General features: G+C 41.4%; 2 protein-coding genes and 1 pseudogene across 2 annotated transcripts in view; 1 reads left to right on the top strand and 2 right to left on the bottom strand.

Annotated features, from left to right (window-relative positions):
* nfat5b (nuclear factor of activated T cells 5b) overlaps positions 1–2,895 on the bottom strand; it is a 55,016-nt gene extending 52,121 nt beyond the window's left edge. The window contains exon 1 of the mRNA XM_024002711.2: positions 2,571–2,895. Within this exon, the coding sequence (XP_023858479.2) occupies positions 2,571–2,643 (73 nt within the window). The 5' untranslated portion in view covers positions 2,644–2,895. The remainder of the gene's footprint in view (positions 1–2,570) is intronic.
* A 2,340-nt stretch (positions 2,896–5,235) lies between these two features.
* On the top strand, positions 5,236–10,653 carry LOC111974833 (26S proteasome non-ATPase regulatory subunit 7). The gene is made up of 7 exons (XM_024002863.2): positions 5,236–5,409; positions 5,906–5,997; positions 6,096–6,188; positions 6,344–6,441; positions 6,592–6,672; positions 6,947–7,038; positions 9,928–10,653. The coding sequence occupies exons 1-7, from the start codon at positions 5,336–5,338 to the stop codon at positions 10,364–10,366; spliced, it is 969 nt and encodes a 322-aa protein (XP_023858631.1). The 5' UTR covers positions 5,236–5,335; the 3' UTR covers positions 10,367–10,653.
* The window catches only part of LOC111974429 (polycystin-1-like protein 2), a 24,128-nt pseudogene continuing 18,658 nt past the window's right edge, over positions 10,472–15,941 (bottom strand).

Genomic DNA, 15,941 nt, shown 5'->3' with positions numbered 1-15,941 from the left:
CTTGGTCACAAATGGGTCTTCCAAACGGACAATGACCCCAAGCATACTTCCAAAGTTGAGGCAAAATGGTTTAAGGACAACAAAGTCCTGTGATGTTTGTGATGGATGGAGTGGCCATCACAAAGCCCTGACCTCAATCCTATAGAAAATGTGTGGGCAGAACTGAAAAAGCGTGTGCGAACAAGGAAGCCTACAAACCTGACTCAGTTACACCAGCTCTGTCAGGAGAAATGGGCCAAAATTCACCCAACTTATTGTGGGAAGCTTATGGAAGGCTACCCGAAACGTTTGACCCAAGTGAAACAATTTAAAGGCAATGCTACCAAATACTAATTGAGTGTATGTAAACTTCTGAACCGCTGGGAATGTGATGAAAGAAATAAAAGCTGAAATAAATCATTCTCTCTACTATTATTCTGACTTTTCACATTCTTAAAATAATGTGGTGATCCTAACTGACCTAAAACAGGGAATTTTTACTAGGATAAAATGTCAGGAATTGTGAAAAACTGAGTTGAAATCTATTTGAATGTAAACTTCCAACTTCAACTGTATATCTCTGCAGTACTCAGGAAATTAAAAACATGTTTTCAGGAATGGGTTACAAAAAAGTTCTGATTTTAATAAAGACTGCACTTTCTACTTTGTAGGGGATTTGAGGGAGTAAAAAAGAGACATAGGCTAGCCTAAGTCCACGGGCTGTTTGAGATGTATTGAGATGTACAATGAACTTTCACTGTGAAATTGGACATGTTTAATACCGTTGTTTGTCAAAGGGCTTATAGATATGTTGTTGAAGTGCTGTATTGAGACATATTGCGAAACCATATGAAAAGAGATTTGGAGGATGAATCAGCATACCTGGCCCTGAGTATTGCCAACATAACATCATACCCTTGGAAAAACAAAATTTGCTCTGAAACAGTTGTCAATTTGCCACACAAATAGCACATGACCTTTAAGCAAGTACAGTGTGAGATACATCTGAGATACTTAAAGACATCTCAAATTCTACACTTTCACATTTGACTGTGCAGCGACCCACTCCTCTCAGTGACTCTACTCTTTGCTGCAGATCTCGAGCAACCCCAGTTCAGCTCGGCTGTTGCATCAGTCAAGAGGACTGACATGCTGCTGCGGAGACACCCCTAACTGTTCAGCCAACCAGTGCACTCCCCCTTGGTTGTTGTTCAGTGGGACTAGGCCATGGTGAATATAATCTATTTGGACCTACAACTACACCATAAATTAGGGTCTAGGCCTATATTGTACTCTAGTATCTGCCTCTTTTTTTAAGTCACCATCTGAGTGATGACTGTGTTTGTTTAAACATTAAATATTGAAATTACTGCTGGCAGGGTGTTGGTAAACACTTCCACAGAATGCATTAATGGCTTTCAACATAGGGTATCAACCCTTTTTGTGTTGTGACCTCAATGAGGCAGCCTTTATCCTCACACACTCATGATAGCACTACAAATATGTGTAGGGTATGGGACCATAAACACAAATTACTTTAATAACATCATTACATGTAAAATAAAAAATAATAATAAATCATTTGTGGAGTCATTTACCAGCTGAATAAATAGCCTAGTTGACTTGTGACGAACAACAGTAACATGTTGACATTGCATCAAGGTAAGCAGCTTTTGGTCCATTATCAGATGTATAGCATATAAAGCTACATTGAATGGTATACAAATCTAATACTTTCTTACATTCATAAGACTAGCCTATTATTAAGAGGCAACTTTCTATTTTATTATATAATCTACACATGGGTCTAATACATAACAGATCACTTGGCCAATGCCTACTAATATTTTCTAGACAGCAGGAATGCAAAAAATTAGGCTAGATCTGCTATGCCTGCCAAAGAGGTCCTCACCTTTGTAAGGAGGATAAATAATAAACTGGGTCAAAAGGGTAAATGTATCATGTGGCATTGTGTATGAAATTGACAGGATTTTAGGCAAAGTATTTCCTTTTTTATATTGCATAGTCATCGAAAATACATATAGGAAACAAACAGGATTAAACTAGCTTTAGTGTTAAAGCAAATACTCTAATGAAAATAAAAAATGATTTACGTGTGACGTTGCACTGATGATGCTTTCAAGACAACTGGGAATAACTGGGGAAAAAACAGGTCAAATCATGACGTCAGTGATCTTCAGGTCGTATAGATGGCGCTCTAGGAAGATGCCTGGGTTTCTTATTTGGAATTCCGGGATGGATGACCATTCAAACCAATTTTTCACAGTCAGGGCTCGTTTTTTCCGAGGTCCCAGTTGTCTTGAATGCACTGAAGTCGGCGATTTCCGATTTCCTTGTTATTCTGAACGCGGCATCGGCTATATATCTACTGTTTAGATGCAATGCTAAAGCGACGTAGAGGGATGCGGAGCGCTGGCGTTCACCCCGACGGGGGCGGCCAAATAAACCAGGGCAGCGCTCTCACAACACACATGTACGAGACTAACAACAGCGTATATCAACTAAAAGAACTAAGACAACACAGACAAGAAAAATTAAAGTCTCAGTTTAACATAAAATAGATGTATTACCTTTGGAATATAGGGATTTGGGGGAATTCAGGTCGAGATCCGCGCTGAGTAGGGATATAAAATCAGAGGGCATCGTAATGCCTCTGAAGAGGGGAAATCGGACGCCCTCAGATATGAACGTCGCTGAGCTAGCAAGCTAGAAATAAATATTTCTCTGGCACTGAATTAATGGGAAAGAAATATACTGATAACAAACAAAACGCTATTTGACATATAGGCTACGTATATCTTGAACCAGTCGTTATTAGCCTGTGTAACACGCTTCTTTCTGCTGCCTTTACGTTCGTGTTTGTCAAATGTGTTCAGTTCGTCTATTTTCTGTACAGCCCCGCCCCCCTATGACGCAAACCCGTCAGCTAAGATAAGACAGTAGCCACTGGACAATAATATGTCACATGATTGTAGGCCTACAACTAGTCTGACATTTGCATAATTGAAAGTGTAACAGCACTAGGCCTACTCAAATAATAAAGAAAAAGTAAATCGGATAATTGTTATTCTTGCATTTGGTGATCTCCCCCTAATGTCAATGTAGTTATAGGATAATGCACAAGCAAATGGTCATGATGAGATTGGTCACAGCTTTTCTTTCTTTCTGGCACAGTAGCTATAAGTCATGCAGGTGCATCCACTCATCACTTTGGCCATTTCTGACGTGTTATGTCATATATGTGATATTATATGAGTAAACAAAGACTGTGGCACTGCAACTTCTACAACTTTCAAAAGTAACAGCACAGCTGTTGGCCGTTGAGGTATGCATTATACTTGCAAAAGGATTTGCAGCTTGTCATCTGTGCTAGTTTATCACACATCAAAGTCCTGAACCTTTTTCCACAGAACCCCTTCTTGGATATTAGAGTATAATGAAAGGATCATGGTTCTATGATATGCATCTCATAAGGCCAAACTATCAGCAGAAATAAGAGGATTTTGATTCAGTGTGAGATACTATTTGATAAACGTTTGAAGGTTTCTATTGATTTGACAGTTACATGTTTTTCACTTATGCCACCTGTTGAAGTATGATAACTATCAGTTTAAATAGATATACAGACTTAAATTTTTTTTTAAAAGCACTTATAAAACACAATGAGCTTCTTGAGTGGAATGAATAATGATATGCTTATAAATCCTAACAAGGGCCAAGAGCAAAGTTAATGCAGCAGCAAGGTAATTACAGAAACCTGTTTGTTGATTGGGGCATGACTGTAATATTGGGTGTACTGCACTGTACTGTAGATCTTGTGAGTTATGTGAGACTTTTTTGTTATTCATGTCATATGTACCCTTTAGAAAGTTTCCAGGTTTGAAGATAGACATTAAAGTAAAGATTGGAGGATGGCACACTCTGACTTCTGCCAGAACAAATCCCGACATCATCGGACATCAAATCAAATCAAATTGTATTGGTCGCATGCGCAGAGTACAACAGGTGTAGACTTTATAGTTAAATGCTTACTTACGAGCCCATTCCGAACAATGCAGAGACCTAATCATAGACCGAATCTCACCACTGCACTCACCACATGCATCCTAAAATAGCCATTCACATGCCATGGTCTACATCTGTGATTGATCATTACTTTCTCAGTGCATTGAGTTAATCAACAGCAAATGTTTCGTCAGTTGTTTCACATTCACAAGTTCATTACTCTTTCTATAAAAAGAAAACAAACTTCAAACGACCTGTGGCCTTAGTGTTTATGACCGTGTCCTTGGGATTTAATGCTTTTATTGGCCCTATGATCTTGCTGATAATCAGGCCTCTCTCACCCTTCCAAATACTTTCTGTTCAGTTCATTTAAAAAAATTGTTTGACCAGTAGGCTAAATTTGAAGTAAAAAGTCAATACAGTAGGCCAGCAATAAAATAGCTCCATGCCCAGCTTGTAGCAACCTAAGGATTTATACAGAGGGTTATAAGTAGTTTATAAACTGCTCATTATTAGTTTATAAGGCACTACCCTAACTCCTCCATCACAAGAAACCTCATCAATCTTTGTAGAAAACACCATCCAAAATTCTAAATATTATGTGCAGTTAGATAGCACACACAGGGTGAGGCATGTCATGCACACAGCATGTGGCAACTACTACTAACCTTGGATGAGCATGGGGGTAATGAAGTTACCAAGGGCGGATTATTATTAACTCTGAAGAAACGCGAGAAGAGAGTTCACTATAAAGTAAAGCCCCAACTCTAAGAGCTACAGCTATAACGATGGAAAATAAATTAATATACAATTTATTGATTGATTTGTCCACCAAGATCCATGTCTGTCTGGTCATCACGAGTAACATTGAAAATAGGTCAAATGTCTAAATTCAAAAGCACTTACACGCTAGAATCAAACTGTGACAGGATGGGACAGTGTGTAAGAGTTATTTCTGCGTTTACAGCCCTCTAGTGTTAAAACCAGGGACAGCCCAACCCATGGAGGAATCAATGCTAAAAAGCTTGAACTGCAACTTCGCAATGATTCTACACAAAGTATATTCTGGACTCGTTCGATTAAAAAAATACCTTGTCAAATTCATTTAAGATATTTCGCCTAACATTTTTTTAAAGGGTATTCAAATCCATGCAAAATGCACGTTAGAACCCAAACGGAGCATTTTTCTGCGCAGTTTTGACAAATCCATACCCTTTGGCTCTTGGTCACATGACCCTACGCGAAGGATTGTGGGATTGTGGAGCACTGACAGTGGTTGTGGTTCTCTATCGCGAAAATATTTTCTATTGAATTCAATTCACACATAAACATGCCGGAGTTGGCTGTTGAGAAAGTTATTGTCCATCCCTTGGTGCTCCTGAGTGTGGTGGATCATTTTAACAGGTAAAGGATTCGAATGAGCTAGACAGTTGTTGATGATTGTTCAAAAATGTGGAGTCACTGTTGTTTCCCAAATAACTACAGTTTAGCTAGTTATAGTAGCTAACTAAGTTATAGTAGCTAACTAACGTTAACGACTAGCTAGTGACAGTAAATGAACTTAGAGCAATCAAGCTAACGTTAGCAAACTAGCTACTATGTAGCTAACTAGCTGATTCACCTCGGAAGGCTCTGATTCACCTAATGCTATCCAGTATAGCTAGTAGCTAGCTAGATACACAAGTTCTCATATTACACAAATGGCAGGTTTCCTCAACGATTAGTGCATCGTTTATGCACTGTACTAGCTATTGTAGTTAGCTAACGTTAACCAGCTTGTAACGCGTTGGCTCCATCCGCGCTCTCTAGTCAGGGATGTCACTGTCACAAGTGTGCAATACAGGCAGTTCAGAAACTCTGTCTGTAGCTAACAGCCTACGCTTGTTCTGTATTTGATCAGAATCGGTAAAGTTGGAAGTCAGAAGAGGGTTGTGGGTGTACTTCTCGGCTCATGGCATAAGAAGGTTTTTGATGTGTCCAACAGCTTTGCAGGTGAGTTTCCTAACGTGACCTATTTCTACAACCACAGTCCATTATTTGATTACACTCCGGTTTCTTGTTGATCTGGCTGATCCCCCCCCTTCTTCCAGTGCCATTTGACGAGGATGACAAGGATGATTCTGTGTGGTTCCTAGACCATGACTATTTGGAGAACATGTACAACATGTTCAAGAAAGTCAATGGTAAGTCTCAAGTTCTTTGTAAATTAGTATGCATTTTCATAACACTAGATTTTACTCTACAATGTGATTTACATTTACATTTACATTTAAGTCATTTAGCAGACGCTCTTATCCAGAGCGACTTACAAGTTGAACATGTATTCCCATTGTTTCAGCAAGAGAAAGAATAGTTGGTTGGTATCACACGGGCCCCAAACTACACAAGAATGACATTGCCATCAATGAACTCGTGAAGCAATATTGTACCAATTCTGTAAGTATAAGTACAACACTTTAGTTGAATTTAATACAAAATGTTGATGTAATTTTTTACTTAGCAATTACATATTACTACTGATGTTACTGATATGAGTAAACATACTATGGTACAAAGATTTGAATTTGATTTTTTGGTTGTTTATAGGTTTTAGTCATCATTGACGTGAAACCAAAAGACCTGGGTCTACCAACGGAGGCCTACATATCTGTGGAGGAAGTGCATGATGTATGTTTTTAACAGGGGAATTATTGAATGAATGTAAAAGTGGAACTACAATTCTCTATTACTTCTGCAACAAAGGTTTATGCTGCATGTCAGTTTTACATCTACCACTTAGTGAAATCGAAAAAATTATAGGATTAGAAAGAATGTCACTGTACAAATCAAAGTTTGTTTTGTTGTGGAGCAACGGATGCCTTTTGAGCTTTAATGTTGAGGAAAACTGACAAACTCACTTGAGAAGAAGGTCTAATGGTTGTAACATTCCTTTTGTTTTTAGGATGGTACTCCAACGTCCAAGACTTTTGAACATGTCACCAGTGAGATTGGTGCTGAAGAAGCAGAGGAAGTGGGAGTGGAGCATTTACTCCGGTAAGACATGACCCATGCATGTGGTCAATGTGTTTGTACTTGTCATTTGTCTTGAAGTTCAATATGTAAATGACTGTCGTTCTTGTATTATTGCTCATAATTTTTTCAGACCAGACCTGGGTTCAAATACATGTATATTTGAGTATCTGGTACTGAAATACTTTTTTTCTGTTTGAGTATTTTCAAATACACAGCCCAAAACAAGTACTTTCATTTGAGTATTTGAATGGTTATTTGTATTAAAAAAAATATATAATAATTGTATTTGAAACCATTTTCAAATACTATTTTCAAATACCTGGGTTAAGTACACTGAACTGCCTGTATTTGAGTCAGTGTATTTTCAAATGCTTTCCAAGTGTATTTCTAAATATACTGAACAAAAATATAAACACAACATGCAACACTTTCAGAGATTTTACTGAGTTACAGTTCATATAAATAAATCAGTCAATTGAAATAAATTCATTAGGCCCTAATCTATGGATTTCACATGACTGGGAATACAGATCTGCATCTGTTGGTCACAGATACCTTTAAAGTAGGGGCATGGATCAGAACCAGTCAATATCTGGTGTGAACACCATTTGCCTCATGCAGCATGACACATCTCCTTCGCATAGAGTTTATCAGGCTGTTGATTGTGGCCTGTAGAATGTTTTCCCATTCCTCCAGCGAAGTTGCTGGATATTGGCGGGAATTGGAACACGTTGTTATACATGTCAATCCAGAGCATCCCAATCTTGCTCAATGGGTGATATGTCTGGTGAGTTTGCTGGCCATGGAAGAACTGGGACATTTTCCTCTTCCAGGAATTGTGTACAGATCCTTGAGACATGGGGCCGTGCATTATCATGCTGAAACATGAGGTGATGGATGAATTGCACGACAATGGGCCTAAGGATGGGCCTCGACACAGTATCTCTGTGCATTCAAATTGCCATTGATAAATTGCAATTGTGTTCGTTGTCTGTAGCTTATACCTGCCTGCCCATTCCATAACCCAACCACCACCATAGGGCACTCTGTTCACAACGTTGACATCAGCTCATGAAACATGGGAGTAACACTTTACATGTTGCGGTTATATTTTTGTTCAGTGTACACTAAAATATTCAATATTCTTTTCAAATAAAATATTTCTGAATACGTACAGTACCAGTAAAAAGTTTGGACACACCTACTCATTCAAGGGTTTTTCTATATTTTTACTATTTTCTACATTGTAGAAAGTAGTGAAGACATCAAAACTATGAAATAACACATGGAATCATGTAGTAAGCAAAAAAGTGTTAATCATATCAAAATATATTTTCAATTTGAGATTCTTCAAAGTAGCTACCCTTTGCCTTGATGACAGCTTTGCACACTCTTGCCATTCTCTAAACCAGCTTCATGAGGTAGTCACCTGGAATGCATTTCAATTAACAGGTGTGCCTTGTTAAAAGTTCATTTGTGGAATTTCTATCCTTAATGCGTTTGAGCCAATCAGTTGTATTGTGACAAGGTAGGGGTGGTATACATAAGAGAGCCCCATTTGGAAAAAGACCAAGTCCATATTATGTCAAGAAACAGCTCAAAGAAGCAAAGAGAAATGACAGTCCATCATTACTTTAAGACATGAAGGTCAGTCAATGTGGAAAATGTCAAGAACTTTGAACGTTTCTTCAAGTGTAGTCGCAAAAACCATCAAGTGCTATGATGAAGCTGACTCGTGAGGACCGCCACAGGAAAGGAAGACCCAGAGTTACCTCTGCTGCAGAGAATAAATTAATTAGAATTAACTGTACCTCAGATTGCAGCCCAAATAAATGCTTCACAGAGTTCACGTAACAGACACATCTCAACATCAACTGTTCAGAGGAGACTGCATGAATCAGGCCTTCATGGTTGAATTGCTGCAAAGAAACCATTACTAAAGGACAACAAAAAGATGAAGAGACTTGCTTGGGCCAAGAAACACAAGCAATGGACATTAGACCGGTGGAATCCTGTCCTTTGGTCTGATGAGTCCAAATGTACAATTTTTGGTTCCAACCGGCGTGTCTTTGTGAGACGCAGAGTAGGTGAACGGATGATCTCTGCATGTGTGGTTCCCACCGTGAAGTATGGAGGAGGAGGTTTAATGGTGTGGGGGTGCTTTGCTGGTTACATGGTCTGTGATTTATTTAGAATTCAAGGCACACTTAACCAGCATGGCTACCACAGCATTCTGCAACGATACGCCATCCCATCTGGTTTGCGCTTAGTGGGACTATCATTTGTTTTTCAACAGGACAATGACCCAAAGCACACCTCCAGGCTGTGTAAGGGGTATTTGACCAAGGAGAGTGATGGTGCTGCATCAGATAACCTGCCCTCCACAATCACCAGACCTCAACCCAATTGAGATGGTTTGGGATGAGTTGGACCGCAGAGTGAAGGAAAAGCAGCCAACAAGTGCTCAGCATGTGTGGGAAGTCCCTCAAGACTGTTGGAAAAGCATTCCAGGTGAAGCTGGTTGAGAGAATGCCAAGAGTGTGCAAAGTTGTCATCAGGGCAAAGCGTGGCTACTTTGAAGAATCAAATCTATTTTGATTTGATTAACACGTTTTTGGTTACTACATGATTCCATATGTGTTATTTCATAGTTTTGATGTCTTCACTATTATTCTACAATGTAGAAAATATTAAAAAATAAAGAAAAACTCTTTGAATTAGTAGGTGTGCCCAAACTTTTTACTGGAACTGTACTTTAAATGTATATGAAAGTAATTGAAAAACTAGTATTTGAACCCAAGTCTGATTCTTACCATAAAAATTTAAGGCCAGTTTTTCTACCAAAAAGGGAAACAGGTTGACTTAAAACATGCAAGTCACTAAAATAAAATGTTTTGTATCTCTATCCAGAGACATCAAGGACACAACAGTTGGCACTCTGTCTCAACGCATCACCAACCAGGTGCATGGCCTAAAGGGTCTCAACTGCAAGTTAGTGGATATCAAAGGGTATTTGGAAAAAGTTGCAGCAGGTAAGCTGCCCATCAACCACCAGATCATCTACCAGCTGCAGGACGTCTTCAACCTGCTGCCTGACGTCAACCTTCAAGAGTTCATCAAGGCATTTTACCTCAAGACCAATGACCAGATGCTGGTGGTTTACCTGGCTTCACTCATCCGCTCCGTGGTTGCTCTTCACAACCTCATCAACAACAAGGTCGCCAACCGAGATGCAGAGAAGAAGGAAGGCCAGGAAAAAGATGACAGCAAGAAAGAGAAGAAAGAGGACAAGGATAAGGAGAAAGAGAAGGGAGACACTAAGAAAGATAAGAAGAAGGAGAAGAAATGAGGAAGCAATGGTCATTTCTGACTACAGACTGACTTTGTTTTCGTTCTCCCACCTGTCAGACACTATCTTTTTTTTTATTAAGAAGCCCCTCTCATTTTCATAATGGATTAAAAGAGTGAAGGGAATTGGCCATTTGTTTGTCTACTCCACATAAGTCTAATCATTTTTCATTCGTATGCAGCTCATTTGGTTAATGTTGACAAAATACTAGTTTGCTATGGTTCAAAACTATTTTTATTAATTTCACAACAAACATGTTACTAATACAACATTGGAATTATCTTGTATCCTGCTCTCCTCCTCATTGTCTCCTCACATGTTACCATAATAACCATACATATGTGTATTTGTGACAGAAGAGTGAGGTAACAGAAGGAGCTGTTATTTCCTCCATCTTTTTAAAGCTTTGCATTAGATCACAAAACGGTACAAATAGCCTCATTTATGCATGATATATTAGATAACTAAACAGCTAGAGGCAACAAGTCAACAAAATGCATCACTGCATCACTGCTCCTATGAAGCAACAGAACTGAAAATGACAGCTCCCTATGAATACATACAGAGTGGTACACCAGTACTTAGAAGTAATCATCTATGAGGATATAGTGGAGAATCCTCTGTTAGTTGCTGAGGCAGCCATGCCATTCTCCTTGGGGCTGTCACTGTCTTCTCTCTTAATTTTGATTCCAAGCAAGCTGCAGAGCTTCATCAGCCTCAGATTTACTATCTCCTCCTCTGAGGGCTGTGGAACAGTGAACAGACAGCTCAGAATGGATAGCCAAGTGACCGCCTCAGTCAAAATGTATTGAGATATTGGTCCCTGTTGATTCTGATACAGTGAGGGAAAAAAAGTATTTGATCCCTTGCTGATTTTGTTCGTTTGCCCACTGACAAAGAAATGATCAGTCTATAATTTTAATGGTAGGTTTATTTGAACAGTGAGACAGAATAACAAAAAAATCCAGAAAAACGCATGTCAAAAATGTTATAAATTGATTTGCATTTTAATGAGGGAAATAAGTATTTGACCCCTCTGCAAAACATGACTTAGTACTTGGAGGCAAAACCCTTGTTGGAAATAACAGAGGTCAGACGTGTCTTGTAGTTGGCCACCAGGTTTGCACACATCTCAGGAGGGATTTTGGCCCACTCCTCTTTGCAGATCTTCTCCAAGTCATTAATGTTTCGAGGCTGACGTTTGGCAACTCGAACCTTCAGCTCCCTCCACAGATTTCCTATGGGATTAAGGTCTGGAGACTGGCTAGGCCACTCCAGGACCTTAATGTACTTCTTCTTGAGCCACTCCTTTGTTGCCTTGGCCRTGTGTTTTGGGTCATTGTCATGCTGGAATACCCACCCACGACCCATTTTCAATTCCCTGGCTGAGGGAAGGAGGTTCTCACCCAAGATTTGACGGTACATGGCCCCGTCCATCGTACCTTTGATGCATTGAAGTTGTACTGTCCCCTTAGCAGAAAAACACCCCCAAAGCATAATGTTTCCACCTCCATGTTTGACGGTGGGGATGGTGTGCCTGGGGTCATAGGCAGCATTCCTCCTCCTCCAAACACGGCGAGTTGAGTTGATGCCAACACTTTCACCCAGCTGTCCTCTGAATCATTCAGATGTTCATTGGCAAACTTCAGACGGGCATGTATATGTGCTTTCTTGTGCAGGGGGACCTTGCGGGCGCTGCAGGATTTCAGTCCTTCACGGCGTAGTGTGTTACCAATTGTTTTCTTGGTGACTATGGTCCCAGCTGCCTTGAGATCATTGACAAGATCCTCCCGTGTAGTTCTGGGCTGATTCCTCACCGTTCTTATGATCATTGCAACTCCACGAGGTGAGATCTTGCATAGAGCCCCAGGCCGAGGGAGATTGACAGTTCTTTTGTGTTTCTTCCATTTGCGAATAATCGCACCAACTGTTGTCACCTTCTCACCAAGCTGCTTGGCGATGGTCTTGTAGCCCATTCCAGCCTTGTGTAGGTCTACAAACTTGTCCCTGACATCCTTGGAGAGCTCTTTGGTCTTGGCCATGGTGGAGAGTTTGTAATCTAATTGATTGATTGCTTCTGTGGACAGGTGTCTTTTATACAGGTAACAAACTGAGATTAGGAGCACTCCCTTTAAGAGTGTGCTCCTAATCTCAGCTCGTTACCTGTATAAAAGACACCTGGGAGCCAGAAATCTTTCTGATTGAGAAGGGGTCAAATACTTATTTCCCTCATTAAAATGCAAATAATTTAATAACATTTTTGACATGTGTTTTTCTGGATTTTTTTGTTGTTTTTCTGTCTCTCACTGTTCAAATTAACCTACCATTAAAATTATAGACTGATCATTTCTTTGTCAGTGGGCAAACGTACACAATCAGCAGGGGATCAAATACTGTTTTCCCTCACTGTATATTGATGTTAATTTTACATAGTGTAAGATTGATGCACAGTACCTTGTGATGTATTTGCTCTTGAGTGAACGCCACCAGGATGGACTGAGATGAACAGGTTCAGAACCACAAAGGTCATGAATATAATGCAGGAGCCGACGAGGAACGCACCAAGCACCGGGTTGTAATCAAGAACCTGGATTGGAAGGAGATACCAATCACAGACCTGCCATCATGACCATAGCTGTAATTTAGAGAGCTTTCCTTTACTAACCTCGTCATAGTTGAAGATGCCCAGTTGCAAGCTGACCATGGTCAGAGCAGAATCCAGGAGAGTCCTATATGAGTACAGCTTCCAGCCATACATCAGATTAGACTGCAGACAGAGAATGATCACAGTTTACACTCACACTGCAAGTCGAGGGGACACCCATCATACACAAGCATAACATCACATAAGAAGAGGATGAAGTCAAATCAAATCAAATTTTATTTGTCACATACACATGGTTAGCAGATGTTAATGCGAGTGTAGCGAAATGCTTGTGCTTCTAGTTCCGACAATGCAGTAATAACCAACAAGTAATCTAACCTAACAATTCCACAACTACTACCTTATACACACAAGAGTAAAGGGATAAAGAATATGTACATAAAGATATATGAATGAGTGATGGTACAGAACGGCATAGGCAAGATGCAGTAGATGGTATTAGAGTACAGTATTATACATAATGAGATGAGTAATGTAGGGTATGTAAACATTATATAAGTGGCATTGTTTAAAGTGGCTAGTGCTACATTTTTACATAATTTCCATCAATTCCATTATTAAAGTGGCTGGAGTTGAGTCAGTATGTTGGCAGCGGCGCGTAAATGTTAGTGGTGGTGTTTAACAGTCTGATGGCCTTGAGATAGAAGCTGTTTTTCAGTCTCTCGGTCCCTGCTTTGATGCACCTGTACTGCCTCGCCTTCTGGATGATAGCGGGGTGAACAGGCAGTGGCTTGGGTGGTTGTTGTCCTTGATGATCTTTATGCCTTCCTGTGACATCGGGTGGTGTAGGTGTCCTGGAGGGCAGGTAGTTTGCCCCTGGTGATGCGTTCTGCAGACCTCACTACCCTCTGGAGAGCCTTACGGTTGTGGCGGAGCAGTTGCCGTACCAGGCGGTGATAACAGCCCGACAGGATGCCTCCGATTGTGCATCTGTAGAAGTTTGTAGTGCTTTTGGTGACAAGCCGAATTTCTTCAGCCTCCTGAGGTTGAAGAGGCGCTGCTGCGCCTTCTTCACAACGCTGTCTGTGTGGGTGGACCAATTCAGTTTGTCCGTGATGTGTACACCAAGGAACTTAAAAACTTTCCACTTCTCCACTACTGACCGTCGATGTGGATAGGGGGTGCTCCCTCTGCTGTTTCCTGAAGTCCACAATCATCTCCTTGTTTTTGTTGACGTTGAGTGTGAGGTTATTTTCCTGACACCACACTCCGAGGGCCCTCACCTCCTCCTGTGGCCGTCTCGTCGTTGTTGGTAATCAAGCCTACCACTGTAGTGTCATCCGCAAACTTGATGATTGAGTTGGAGGCGTGCATGGCCACGCAGTCGTGGGTGAACAGGTAGTACAGGAGAGGGCTCAGAACGCACCCTTGTGGGGCCCCAGTGTTGAGGATCAGCGGGGTGGAGATGTTGTTACCTACCCTCACCACCTGGGGGCGGCCCGTCAGGAAGTCCAGGACCCAGTTGCACAGGGCGGGGTCGAGACCCAGGGTCTCGAGCTTGATGACGAGTTTGGAGGGTACTATGGTGTTAAATGCTGAGCTGTAGTCGATGAACAGCATTCTCACATAGGTATTCCTCTTGTCCAGATGGGTTAGGGCAGTGTGCAGTGTGGTTGCGATTGCGTCGCTCTGTGGACCTATTGGGTCGAAAGAAAATTGGAGTGGGTCTAGGGTGTCCGGTAGGGTGGAGGTGATATGGTCCTTGACTAGTCTCTCAAAGCACTTCATGATGACGGAAGTGAGGCTACGGGGCGGTAGTCGTTTAGCTCAGTTACCTTAGCTTTCTTGGGAACAGGAACAATGGTGGCCCTCTTGAAGCATGTGGGAACAGCAGACTGGGATAAGAGGATTGATTGAATATGTCCGTAAACACACCAGCCAGCTGGTCTGCGCATGCTCTGAGGACGCGGCTGGGAATGCCGTCTGGGCTGCAGCCTTGCGAGGGTTAACACGTTTAAATGTTTTACTCACCTCGGCTTCAGTGAAGGAGAGCCCGCAGGTTTTGGTAGCGGCCGTGTCAGTGGCACTGTATTGTCCTAACACGAGCAAAAAAGTTATTTAGCCTGTCTGGGAGCAAGACATCCTGGTCCGCGAGGGAGCTGGTTTTCTTTTTGTAATCCGTGATTGACTGTAGACCCTGCCACATACCTCTTGTGTCTGAGCTGTTGAATTGCGACTCTATTTTGTCTCTGTACTGGGACTTAGCTTGTTTGATTGCCTTGCGGAGAGAATAGCTACACTGTTTGTATTCGGTCATGTTTCCGGTCACCTTGCCCTGGTTAAAAGCAGTGGTTCGCGCTTTCAGTTTCACGCGAATGCTGCCGTCAATCCACGGTTTCTGGTTTGGGAATGTTTTAATCGTTGCTGGGGTACGACATCGTCAATACACTTTCTAATGAACTCGCTCACCGAATCAGCATATTCGTCAATGTTGTTGTTGGACGCAATGCGGAACATATTCCAATCCGCGTGATCGAAGCAGTCTTGAAGCGTGGAATCAGATTGGTCGGACCAGCGTTGAACAGACCTGAGCGAGGGAGCTTGTTGTTTTAGTTTCTGTTTGTAGGCTGGAAGCAACAAAATGGAGTCGTAGGAACGCGAAGCGAGGCGGCATCTTGGTCGGCGCCGGAAGTTAGAAGTTGGACAACTTCTAGGTTAGGCGTTTCAGAAAGACCCTTACAGCGATAGAATAGGCCAGGAACATAATGGTGATGACCACAAGGAAGCCTGATGTCAGTCCAGGCACGTTGCAGTGTGGCTGTGATCATGTGTAGCTTGGGTTGAGCCTCATCAGTGCCACAGTTTGACTGTAGCCAGTAGCACCAGGAATGCGATCAGATACCCCAGCACTGCATCTGCTGTGGCTGTCTCATGAACTGGCAAACCTGGATAGAGAGAGGAGAAGTTGAA

The sequence above is a fragment of the Salvelinus sp. IW2-2015 genome, linkage group LG15, assembly GCF_002910315.2.
Source record: "Salvelinus sp. IW2-2015 linkage group LG15, ASM291031v2, whole genome shotgun sequence".
Taxonomy (NCBI): Eukaryota; Metazoa; Chordata; class Actinopteri; order Salmoniformes; family Salmonidae; genus Salvelinus; species Salvelinus sp. IW2-2015.
Note: the sequence above shows the minus strand (reverse complement) of the source record. Positions and strands in the feature narration are given on the sequence as shown.

Bases quoted from the DNA above. Each gene is read 5' to 3' on its own strand.
- LOC111974833 (XM_024002863.2), top strand. From the start codon at position 5,336: ATGCCGGAGTTGGCTGTTGAGAAAGTTATTGTCCATCCCTTGGTGCTC. The intron at 6,442-6,591 runs GTAAGTATAAGT...GGTTGTTTATAG, and splicing joins AGCAATATTGTACCAATTCT to GTTTTAGTCATCATTGACGT. The intron at 7,039-9,927 runs GTAAGACATGAC...ATCTCTATCCAG, and splicing joins GGAGTGGAGCATTTACTCCG to AGACATCAAGGACACAACAG.